This window comes from Magnolia sinica, chromosome 9 (genome assembly GCF_029962835.1).
Source record: "Magnolia sinica isolate HGM2019 chromosome 9, MsV1, whole genome shotgun sequence".
In the NCBI taxonomy this organism is placed as follows: Eukaryota; Viridiplantae; Streptophyta; class Magnoliopsida; order Magnoliales; family Magnoliaceae; genus Magnolia; species Magnolia sinica.
Window position 1 is genome coordinate 22,708,372 of NC_080581.1, and position 13,104 is coordinate 22,721,475.

A 13,104-nucleotide genomic window follows, 5' to 3' on the forward strand; every position below is an offset into this window, starting at 1 on the left:
TGATTGGTTAGTAACATAATGAAATACAAAGTCACGTCTCCAAAACTTTATTACTATTTTTAGAAAGGATACTTGCATAATGGGGAATATTTGGAGCACAATGAAAAAGCTCCCCAATACCATGACCGCAATATGATTTGACCTGATCATAAAAGATCACCAGAATAGTGGTGAAAAAAACCTCACCAGGGCACTTGGACTGTCTAACCAATCGATCTATTTTGAAAATTCTAGACATCTGATCCAAGAAGATAAAATGGATGATCTACATCATTTATTAGAAGATACATCCAATCAACAATTTGAGCCATTTGTTTGTTGGGACTCATCATGGATCACTAATATTTTCTAAACAAACACTTTTATCAGATGACCTTTAACAGCCCATCCATGGCTTGGAAAATGGATGGCTATAAAAAATAAGGGCACCGTGCTAGTGGAACAAATCATCCATCTCTGTGATTCCGCATTGTGCTAGTGGAACAAAACCAATCTGTGTGAATTTTGCATGGTCGCCCAGTGTGTTCTTGATCTAATAAACTAATTTGGTAGAACTATCCAAGTGTCCCAATGGGCTCATTTACACCATATAAATGACCATCATTTCCCCACACACATAGTAGAGAGAGAAAGAGAGCATAGAGAAATGCTCCCATAAAACTGTTTTGACCAGTCCAATTTGTTCAACATGAGAATCTCATGTATATACAAGTACACACAGCAACGTTACAATTCGGGCTCAGTAACCTAGGCCACTGATCTGCTGGGTTAAAGCATGGGATGTGCCACACTAGTATCTTCCCTAGCAGATGCTCCTCTTCATCCAATGCAAATGGATACTAGTAAGTTCCAACCACTGGCTAGTATATGGGACCATCTGATGAGGAAGATCTTTGTGGTAGGCATCTCCCATCCATTGGATCACCAAAAGGTGTCCACTGCACAGTTCAACGGCTTCAGCAAATGCTCGATTCTCCTGGATATTGTGTAATTGATATAGAGAAAAACAAACTCACCTCGCCATCCATGTAGATAAGGCACTACTGGCAGACTCATCACTAGCAAAATTCACGAACCCAAATCCCCTCTACCTCCTAGTGTCTCTATCAGTGATAACCTTTGCTGCATCACCCAAAGTAGAGAACTGCTCCAATGCTCTCCTAGGAGCATCAAGTAATTAATTATAGTTGGATGTAAACTACCATTAAGTACAAAACACATTAAAGATTTACCGTGAAAAAATCAGATCGATCTGATGATCAAATCCATGCTAAGTTTGCCTTCTTACTTATAAACATCCCTTTTCTAACCCATTAATTGGATGGTTAGAATTACCCCACAAAGGAATTATAAGCAATCCATTATGGGAACCATCAAATAGAAAGGGAAGTACTATGCATGCATAAGAACTTCAAAATTAGAATAGACAAGGCAAAAAGCAAATAGAACTTACTTCAATAACATGAATAACATCCCATGCACCTTCTAGCAAATAACTTCTTCAGCCATGCCCTGACTTTGAGCCATTTCATCCCTAATAACCATCACAAATCAGTGCAATCATATAATTTTTTTAAAACAAAAGGACATGCATTCTTTGTTGAAAAACTGACCTTTCTTTATTCATATCAAGAGTACTACTCTCAGGAATTCAATTACTCATTGGGACACTATTCATGTTCTAACTTATTAGAATTTGTATAATTTCTCATTTGTGTAACAGAATAGGGAAAAAAACCATATGGTTTCCTACCTCAGGTATAAGCTTAAAACAGATAGTATTACAAGTAAGAATCCCATCTTAATAGTGAAATGAACTATCCCAAGCAATCCTTTCAGATGTTGTAAAGATGCAATCCTCAGCAGCTCCTGCACATGAGAAAATATGTTGAAATGAATAAAGGAACAAGGAATTTGCATAATCTAACAACAAATGAAATGCAATGTCAGCTGATGAATTTCATTTAATATACTGCTCAATATGGAAAGAAGATAATCAGTAAAGGTTAAATAAATAGAGCTTTCCTAAGGCCACGTGCATCTAGATGTAGCAACACATGCAGACCTGGCACATGAATAAGCAGGACCATATTATCTCTAATTGAAATTGCATGTGTGGCATGAAAGAGAAACTGAAGAAAATGATTAGGTGAATCCCATAGAGAAGAAGAGAGTACATTGCTGACACAAACTGCATAGGCTTCCCATCATTTGCAAATATGATCTAAGCTCAGATAATGGCCTGATCTAAGCTTAGTTAAGAGCTCTTATTTGAGTTGAGTTAATGTCCAGATCTAAGCTCTGTCTTCATCCAAATCTAAACCTTAACTCATGTCTAGATTCTTGCCTGTTTCCACTACCAGATCGTATGTTATTTAACACCAGCATGCTGCTCATTTTACATCCCAGATTATTGTCCATTTACAGTTGAGATTGCTGGCCATTCTTCAGTCCAAATCATAGCCGTTTAGGCCACTTTTCTGATCATTCATCCGTCTAAATTATTAGCTATTCATCTGTTATTCCCTGCTGGCCATTCATCTGTATCGTCATCCATCCATCCATCACTATTCAGATGAAAACCACTTGCTGTCCATTCAACTCTTGAACCTGTAGTAGATTAGTTATTGTCCGTTGATATAGCATCTTCAAAAAAAACCAACCAACTTATGAAGCAATAACAATAGCAATCACTCATTAAAAAAATAAAATAATAAAATAAAAAGTCCAAAATGAAATGCAAAGATGAAAAGTTGTAGAAGTCCATTTCAAGGGAAGATAGCCAACCAAATCAGCTCTTACTATTATCATACAGTTAGAAAAAGAGAAGGGTGAAAGTTGTGAGACCCTACGAGAATAATGATGCAGAGAAACAAAGCATATGAAATAAATATGAAATGCACATCCGACAATCACATCCCATAACTATAAGTGTAGTTCTTAATCCTAAATCAATACCTCGCATACCAGTGTACAAATATGCCATAACCTGCAAATGGGTCCCAACAAACCAATAGTCTGGATCATTGAACCATGACTCCCACTAGGTGGGAATATCGTGCATATGCATGGATCGAGGATCATACAATTCTTTCGATCTCAATATTACCTACTTTTTTGCAAATGTTGAGCATGTACTATTGATTACCCAAGATCAATCACCTATATCTGATTCAATTGTTGGAATAGAGCTATGAAATAGGGGAAATGTACATTGGTACTGATTTCATGAACACCAAGACTGTCCACTGAATAATGAAATGAAAGGGAATGATGCATTATATCTAAGAATAGATACAAATTTTAGATATGCTTCAACATGGTCTATTTTTGGAGAAATTCATGTTAGAGACACCAATGCTCAGTCAGTGCTTGGACCAAAGATAATCAAGTAGAAAAATCTCATTTAGCGTTCTCATATGACATGGGCATATGGGATTCCCTCCCCATGATATAAATAAAATTCCAATGTTCAACTAGCTGGAACCTTGAATACCATGGTTAAAAGACCTGGTGACTTGGATCAACTGGTTGTTCCTGAGATGAGTTGGGACCCACCCAATTCAGGGCTGAATCAGCCTCATGGTATTGAACCAACTCGAGTCTGAATACCGGAACCTCATAGAAAATGTAGGTACTAACTAAAATACAACAATCAACATTTGAAGCAAAAAGACGTCATGACTCTTTATAGATATCCTCTAAGCCATGAAAGCATGATCGCCAATTACTGCTTTTGGCTTGTTTGGAATAACCTGATTTTCTGCCCAAAATCAAGGGCAAGATTCCACATAAGACACCAATTATGCCAAAGAGTGATTTGAATGTGTTGTTTATTTATTTATTCTACATTGCTATATAAAAAAATAAATTCTCTAACCAGAAAAAAAAAATAATAAAGCCAAAAAAAGAGGTTTGAACAGAGCCATTGGACTAGCTGGTTACATTTGAACTGGTCAAGCCTGCTAGCCTGGTTAGATTGTATAGACTGGTGCATGCATGTATGAACTCATACAACTCACAAGATATTCTAACTTCTTTTTTTATGGGTGGCAACATTACAGTCACCAAGGTATTGGAGGCTTTGGAACCGCAGGAGCTGCTGGTATACCTGTTGTGAAAACACGGGTGATTTTTAGAAGAAAGGGCAGAACTCAACTCAACAGCCACTAGTATACCTGTTGTGAAAACATGTGGAGTCATCGAAAGGATATAATGGATAGAGATTTATTTCTCCTTTTCAACGCGGCAGATTTCAAAAACAGAGAGAGAGAGAGAGAGAGAGAGAGAGAGAGATACTAACCGTTTGCGGCGAAAGGGGATTTCAAATTTCAAAAATAGATTTCTCATTCTCCTTCTTCTTCTCCTTCTCCTTCTTGCAGAGAAATGGGGTTTTGAAAACCCTAGCGAGAGAGAGAGAGAGAGAGAGAGAGAGAGAGAGAGAGAGAGAGGTTGGGAAATAAAGAGAGAGGGGATACGGCCAAGAGACAGGGAGAGCGGGAGATCGAGAGAGGGCAAGGGAAAGAGAGAGGCTGAGTGCGAGAGAGAGATGGAGAGAGATTTAGAGATGGGTTTTGGGAGGTTGCTGTGCACGGGAGAAAATGGCAGAAGATTTGGGAGGGGTGCGTTTCATTTTGGCAGAGGCGCGTGACGGACAACCCATTTGGACTTTGGATTTTAGGATGTGGGGCCCACCGTGATGTATTTTATTTATCTACTCCGTCCATTAATTTTAAAGTCTTTTAAGTGTTGATACAAAAAATGAGTCAGATCGAAGCTATAAGAAGACCACACAACATATTAACAATAGAAATTTAATTTTTATTATTTCTTATGGTGTGGTCCACTTTGACCTTTAATCTACATAATTTTTGGGCTCATCCACTAAAATTATATATCAGAATTGATGAGCGACTTAGATCAAACACATATATTCTAATGGGTCCCATTGAGCCCTTTAAGCACCATTAAGGTTATTGGGAGGAGGTACGTTTTAGCTACAGACCCATCAGGTTTTAGCTACGGATTAAATCTATAGTAATATTGCTACGGATTAAATCCGTAGCCAAAAACTTTCAAAGTCTGTGGCCTTTGCTCGATTTTTTGGTAGTGCTAAGTGGGGCCACCATAACATTTGTGACATGCACCAGTCCATCCATTATGGCAGATCAAATTCGGAAATGATCCCCAGAAATAAAGAAGATCTAGGTTGCATGACCGAAAAGGTGGTTAGGAGAATGCTTATCATTGAAAACTTCCTTAGGTTTACCGTGATATTTATATCAACACGGACTTACACCACAATGGGCACTCAAAACCCATGACCTCATGTTGAAACTCTTGTGAGGCATGAACTGAAAATATTATAAAAATATTAATGTAATCCAAAACTTATTTGGTTGCATCAATATTTTATGCACATTCAATCCTCACTTTTTCCTGTCTTGCAACCCACATGAGTTTTGAATCTATCTTAATTTTGGGCCCATGTCCTAACATGATCTAGTAAAACTGATGGATAGGTAGATTAATCACAAAACATCACGGCAGGCCTCACCTAGCTTCCCAGCACAATAAGAGCACAATAAGTTCACGTGGGAAGCTTTGTTTCACAATGCGACACCTTCCAAGGGAGAGAGCATGAAATGAGGAGAGGACATTAAATGTAGAAGAGAAAACACAAGGAGGAAGAGACTGGCCTAGCTTCCCAGCACAATAAGTTCACGTGGGAAGCTTTCTTTCACAATGCGACCCCTTCCACGGGAGAGAGCATGAAATGAGGAGAGGACATTGAATGTAGAAGAGAAAGCACAAGGAGGAAGAGACTTGTTTCCAAAGAACATGAAATAATTTAGGGTGTATAAGTGTGATGTATTAAGACAATACACTGCATGTATAACGAATCCAGTTTGTTAATAGAGTAGAGTCTCTTATAAGCATAAGAAAGGCATAAAATATTATTTTGTATGATTAATATTAGCATATTCTTTTAAAAGAAAAGTATATATATTATTAGAAATCCATTCCAACCATTGAAATTCAACTTATATGTATGACTCTATTTGTTAAAACCATTTACTATTTTTTTTTTTATCCATAAAATCTAGTTAGTAAGCCCTGTTTGATGAACCAATCGACTGAATGTATGACATGCATTCCCAGTCCACCTGTATAAGACTTGAACCAATGGGGTTGGTCCAATTTGAACTGTCCAACTAGATGTATGTGAGTATTTCTTTATATATATTATTGAAATTACAACACATCTTTTCCAAGTCCACATGTCCAAGAAAATAAAAAATAAAGTGTTCGGGAAGTTCACGCATGTACAAGGCATACAACTGCACGCCACCACATATGGCAAATACATGCGACACCGTTTAGTCAGTCCACATGTGGGTATGACTGTACAGATGTTCTAATGATCAGGCTGGTGGACCACTTAGAAAACGTCGGCCAAGATTTTTCACCACTGTTCAGAAACTGTGGTCTACCTGATTAGTGGTCCGATTTAAATTTCCAATCACTTAGGTTTTAAGATTGAGCCAACGAGCACATGTGTAGACAGAGCAGAATGCCTGTAAAGCCGTCATCAGCAACAGCAAAATACAAGCCAGAAATGTTAGACACTGCCACGACCCAAACACGTACTTCTTCATGCACTTTCCAACTTTGACCTTCCATCTACTACTATAATACTTGTTCACATCTTCAATCACCTTATCTAGAGAGGGCACTTTGGTCATTTTCATAGATCTGCTCATCCCATTCCACAGATTCGCTACTTCTTCATCACTCTTCAAACAGCTCTGAACAACCCCCTTATTTCTCAGCATTTTCACGTCCTCTTCCGTGTCTATAATCCCACTCATCAGTTCGGTGTATCGCGTAAAAACCAATGGCCCACTTGCAATCGACGACTCGAACGCAACCAAATTCCGTAGCATGACCTCCGTATGCACGTCCAGTGTAACAGTTGGGAGATAGAATGTAATGGTCTTCGAATCGAAGCTGATGGTCGATAAATCTCCATTGGTAGCCGAGAATCTTACACCGACGTTGATCAGCTCAGACACTGAAGGAATGGTAATCTCTTCGACTGAAGGGGGCCTGTTGTTGTTGTTGTTGCTTGGATTCAAATCTACTGGTTTGGTGCTTTCCTTATCCTGGAACGATGAAAAGAAATACTCCACAGGTTGTTTTAACATGGAGTATCCGGGGAGTTGTGTGATAATCCTCCATGGGAGTTTCAATACCAACTTGACGGGTCTGGACATAAGAACTTTCTTAATGTAGCAGACGGGTCGAACCTTGAGAGACGACATGAATTCCCCTATCATGTTGAAGAGCAGCCAGACATGGCCTGCATTGCCATATGATTCTTTTATCGTCACTTCAATTGTTATTTCTTCAGATTCGTTGGTCTCCTTCAATTCGTCAGATTTCGGCACCATCGTGTGGTAAAGAAGCTCGAGCAAGTGCGTGCGCTGCTTGACTTGGATTTCTGGGAAATTCTCCATCATCTTTAACGGTGAGAGCTTTTTGCAAAGCTCCATCAAGATTGCTGATAGTTCTTCATCGGCTTCTTGAGTCGACGGGCGCTGAGAATCTAACATCTTTCTTAAGAGGAAGAGTGGAATTTGGTTTTCCAGCATCATTATATCTCGGAGGATTGTGTTATGGGCTGACCTCCTCCCCGTGTAATCGACCAAATGAGACATTCTCGATGATATCGTTTCTAAGACATTACTGTCTTTGGCAGTGAAGATTTTTAGGAATTCAAGTAAGAACGACGCATCAAGGGCCATCATCCACGCCAGGGCTTCCCCACTGAAGTCAAGGTAACGATGGTAACATGACCGGATCCGGGGCTCGAGCTTCATGAACCGATCGATGATGCTTTGGAATTTGAGACTTTTGAGATGTTTTTGGGTTCTTTTAGCAGCGGAGACCTTGTACCGCTCCATTTCATAGAGCTCTGGTCGCGAGCGGTGGTACGGACCCAGTGCAATTTGTTGCGGTATATAGGCATCAGGATTGGTGGCGATTAGGGTTTTTGGGACGTTGAAGATGCAGACGGGGATGTTGGTTTCATCCTCCTGGTATTCTTCGAGGTGTCGGCGGATTTGTATGATCCAACGGATCTCGTCCATGGCTGGATTCAATGGCAAGGCTTGGAGATGTTGGGAAGACATGTCTTGCTTGGAAGGGGAACGTTTTTTTAGGGGGTAGGTTACTTTGGTGAAGTGGTGAATGGTGTTTAAGGAAGATGGATCCCTTATTTTATAAGGAGTTAGACATGTTTTCAATGCGTTGTAAAGCTATTCGGTTACGTGTAGCTTTGGTTAATTTTATGAATGTCTGTAATTTTGTAACATTCTAAAGGAGACCACAAGGGGCTATCCATGGTTGCACTAATTATGGTGTGTCCAGTAGGAATTTGTTTATAGGATAAGTTTAATTTACAAATGGATTTGTGGGGTCCACCATGTTTTGTATATGCCATCTAATTAATTCATTAAGAAGATGCATCTAACTAGGATGAATGTACACGAAAAAATCAGGTCATTCCAAAACCCAGGTGGACCACGACACATGATTTATAGGTTTTAGCCATGATTTTGAATGGTGTGGCTCATGTGATTTTTGGATCAATCTCAGTGTGAATATGAGGTGCGCTCACATGGTGGACGGATTGGATATCATTAAAACATCAGGGTAGGCCTTGAACATATCGATTTCTACACTAACCATAGGTTAGATTTGTCTTGGATCTAACCATAGCTCAGAAAGATTTGTCTTGGGTCTGGCCTCCTTAAAAAATATTGGCCACTCTTAAACCATACACATGGCATGGTTTTACGAAAATATACAGTACCAAATTGCTGATCCTAAACTGTGGATGGAGCATGATCTAAAAATTACGCTAAAAAGATAACATTTACTGTCTGATTTTGTTCCCATCGAATTTGAACTACTTAACATTTTACTCTAAATTACAATCCATTTGATAGCCACTGATTGATTTTATTTTATTTTTTTCTTTTTTAGAAAAGTGGGAGCACACCAACTATAATTCTATTAATCCAGCTAAATGAGGTGTACAAATCATTCATGTTTGCACCACAAAAATGGCTAGCCTCACCTATTATATAGACCACTATACAACATATACAAGGACAAAAGGAAAACAAAAGCAACCAGAAAAACAAAGACCCAGCACAAGGGGACTAGCACTGCCAGCAGGCTACAGTCCAACCACACCAGAACCAAAAGCGCGCGGCAGCTTCCTGCCCAGAAGAATAGCGGTGTGATTGGATGTTTAGATTATGGTCATCAATGTGATGTTTTTAGAGACATTCCATTCACAATATAAGCCACAATTTGGATGGTTTGTATAGTGGACACCAGCGCCACATGGGGAGGATGAGTGGCTACCATATTTAAGTTGTGTAAAACCCACCTACGGGTCTGCCCCACCAAATAACTATGGTATTGATCGCAAAAGAAGGAAACGATCATGTGCACTAAGCTTGCATGGAGAATCAGTGCATATACATCTCCCACCAAAGGAGAATCATGTGTAGGAATCTTGACACAAGTTCTAAAATGGTTGTAATTATGCATTATTTCTGATATTAGTAAAAATAGATTAACTAAATGAATATATTCGAAGACTATGGAGTGCTTGAGGACCGGAAAATCACCCCGATCTCAGTCTCGGATACCAACCTCGACCAAAGGATTCAACATCGGTTACGAACTTTAGAGGTCGGCCTCGAATACCGACCTCAGCCTTAGGAACCAACTTTGAAAGTTAGCCTTGGATATTAATCACCACCTCAGAATCAAATACACTTGTAGTATATTAAGATATGATATGATTATCCTCCGATAAATTCACAAGGATCTTGGGAAATCAATTACAACATGTCCGCAAGAAGATATCTTCTGTAATACGCAATCACCATCCAAGAGTCATTGTCATATGCGCCACCACTCCCAAAAGACTATAAATAAGTGCTCCACCTACGGTGAAAGGTACACAGAATCTCTCACCCAAAACCCCTCAATATTAATAGACTCAGATTCCTATCCTGACTTTAGCATTGGACTGTCCCCTGCTCTAGCTAGGGTCTTCCTTGTCTTCTTCCTGTGCAGGTACTCGAAGGTCAAAAAGGGTGGACCGAATTTTTGCATCAATAGTTTAACATTGTCTATGGGAATGACATTAAAATTGTTCCTTCTTTACCAGAAAACCACAATGGTGAAAGAAAGAAGAAGGCTCTAGCTGCCATTGCTACAGCTATCCCAGCTCTTCTTGAATTATCAGTCGAGTAGGGTGCCCAGCCCTACCAGCAGCAAACTGACTATACTCCCTTAGCGCCCGCCCCTCGAACCCGCACTCGGGGCATTCGATTAGTCCTATTGGAGAACCGAGTCGAAGCCCTGAATAAATACATGAATTGACTTATGCAACTGCTCAAGAGACAGAATCCACCCCTCGATCGCGATGTAGAGGAGGGTGCTACCACTGTACCATTTCAAGCACTGGTCAACTCGTAAAAAAGCAAGCAACCTCCTGAGTTGCCAGCCCAGGCTCTTTTCGACACTTCGGGAGTAGCCACGCTCATTGACTGCAACTTGCGCCCCACACCAAAGAAGAAGAGCTGTGGAAAAACTACAAATTAGTGACCGAGTAGGAGGGCCCTTAGGAGGCAGAGCTCAGGAAAATTCGAGGGTAGATCAATGACATCAGACAAGCCTACCGTGCTCAAGTACCGACCTTAGTGAAGGCCATGTTCGAAGAAATAGAACCACCATTCACCAACAACATTATGGCGTCTCCGCTTCCGCCCAGGTTCCGGATGCTGCAGATAACCCCCTACTCTGGAACCGCCGATTTGGCGGATCACCTCGAGTCCTTCAAATCTTGGATATAGCTTCATGATGCCTCGAGCTCCGTAATATGCTGAGCATTCTCCCTGACCTTATCAGGAGCTGCTCAGTAGTGGTTCAAGCAGTTAAAGCCGAGATCCATCAATTCTTTCTCGCAGCTCAGCAAAGCCTTCCTCACATAGTTCATTGATGGGAGAGACAGAAGAAAGATATCAGGTCATCTTCTCACAATCAAGCAAAGGGAGGACGAGTTGTTAAGAGACTACCCCATTCGTTTCAACGTCGAAGCTATCCAGGTTGACAATTATTCCGACTAGTAGCTCTGACTGCCATGGTAGCTGGCCTCGAACAAAGAAAGTTCCTCTTCTCTATTGGTAAGAACCACCCAACTACCCTCGCCAACTTACTTAATCGACTTTAAAAAAATTTCAATGCCGATGAGTTCTTTAGTTCATGAAGAGCTACTTGAAGAAAAAATAACTCGACTGAGGATATGAAGCGAATGAAAAAAAAGGGAGAGCCCTCTACTGTTAATGCCAAAAGAAAGAAAGAGAACGACCAAGAACGAGGCCAGCGTACCTCAACATCAGATACTGAGGAGCACGTCGATTGACCGACTTACTCGACTAAGAGCGACCTCCCTTTTTAAAAGGAAAAAATGTGCTCATGATTCTATTGTTGTATTTTTTACTTGTTTATTGGCTTCTACAATAAAAGAACTTTCCTAAATTAGGGAAATAAATTATTTTAAATGATTTATTAACTATTCGACCTACACGGTCCATTAGGACTTCCTTTAGTGTAAGGGAAAACAGTCTTCAACAAGTCATTCGGCCCTTAGAGAAGAGTTCGAACTACTAATTAGTAACACTACTTGGACTGCGTAATCTACAATAAGAACTTTCTTTATTATAAGTGAAGAAAGTCCTTGTACCAAGTACTCGGCCTATTACTATAGAGACAACCGAAATTTCTCTCAGTTGAAGGGAAGAAAAATTCGTCCTATTAATTCTACCGTGCGTGATCTACCACTGAACAATCAACTTATCGATCTTAGCCTCACTCCGTCTCGACCTCTCGACCTCCAGATCTCTTCATTGTAAGTCATCACATAGTGTCAGTCCACACTAACTTACTTCCCGAGCTTTTGAAGAATGTTCGGAAGTAGGGGACTACTGTTATGGGTAAAAATGGACTGATCAGATGAATAGACTTGAAGACTATGAATTGCTTGAGGGCCAAAAAATCACCCCAACCTCGACCTCAGTTACCAACTTTGGAGGTTGGCTTTAGATACTGACCTCGGTCTCCAGAACCAACTTTGGAGGTTGGCCTCGAATACCGATCTCGGCATCGAGAACCAACTTTGGAGGTCAGCCTCGGATATCGACCGCCACCGCAGAATCAAATACGCTTGCAATATATCAAGATATGATAGAATAATCCTCCGAGATATTGGCGAGGATCTAAGGAAATCAATTACAACATATTCAGAGGAAGATATCTTACATAATATGCAATCACCATCCAAGAGTAATTGTCATATACGCCACCGCCCCTAGGAGGTTATAAATAAATACTCCGCCTGCGGTGAAAGGTATGAAGAATCTCTCACGCAAAACCCATCAATACTACTAGACTCAGATTCCTGGCTTGACTTTAGCATTGGAGGGTCACCTGCTCTAGCCAGGGTTTTCCTTATCTTCTTCCTACGCAAGTACTCAAAGGTCAAAAAAATGTGGACCAGATTTTTGAATCAACAATTCCATACATACCTTGCATCTAATCATTTATGATTTATCTCATTTGAATTTGCATTAAAAACTCTGTTTATTCAGTTTTTAAATTATAAACTTTGTATAAGAATTTACAATGTTTTGATAAATATGTTATTCGAATTGGATATGTTTTTTCTTTAAAAACTTGTTTGAGATATACTCACTAAGCTGTCTAGATCACCTATTATTATTGATATTGAATTCTTTCAGCAGGATCTCACCAGGGTACTTGAGAGAGGATTACCAGCTACATTAACTATTTTCTGGATGTAGTTTTCTTTAAAATCTTATATTTAATTATAATGGATTTGAAGTAGAAAGTTATATATGACTTTGGATTATGGTAATGAAGATTTAGTATTTTGAATGTGGATATTAATTCCTTTTAGTTAATGATTTGTTATTTAATTTTAAGACAATATATATT

At 39.6% G+C, this 13,104-nt stretch overlaps 1 protein-coding gene across 1 annotated transcript; it reads right to left on the reverse strand.

The window, feature by feature from the left end:
* Nucleotides 1-921: 921 nt before the first annotated feature.
* Nucleotides 922-8,195, reverse strand: LOC131254908 (putative UPF0481 protein At3g02645). The gene is made up of 4 exons (XM_058255611.1): nt 6,579-8,195; nt 1,754-1,869; nt 1,092-1,160; nt 922-976 (listed from the first exon to the last, which is right to left on the reverse strand). The coding sequence occupies exons 1-4, from the start codon at nt 8,193-8,195 to the stop codon at nt 922-924; spliced, it is 1,857 nt and encodes a 618-aa protein (XP_058111594.1).
* Between the last annotated feature and the right edge of the window lie 4,909 nt (nt 8,196-13,104).

Coding starts and splice junctions, on each gene's coding strand:
- LOC131254908 (XM_058255611.1), bottom strand. CDS start 8,195: ATGTCTTCCCAACATCTCCAAGCCTTGCCATTGAATCCAGCCATGGAC. Junction 1,870..6,578: donor TGCTGATGACGGCTTTACAG/GCATTCTGCTCT, acceptor TCTCATGTGCAG/GAGCTGCTGAGGATTGCATC. Junction 977..1,091: donor ACTGATAGAGACACTAGGAG/GTAGAGGGGATT, acceptor CACAATATCCAG/GAGAATCGAGCATTTGCTGA.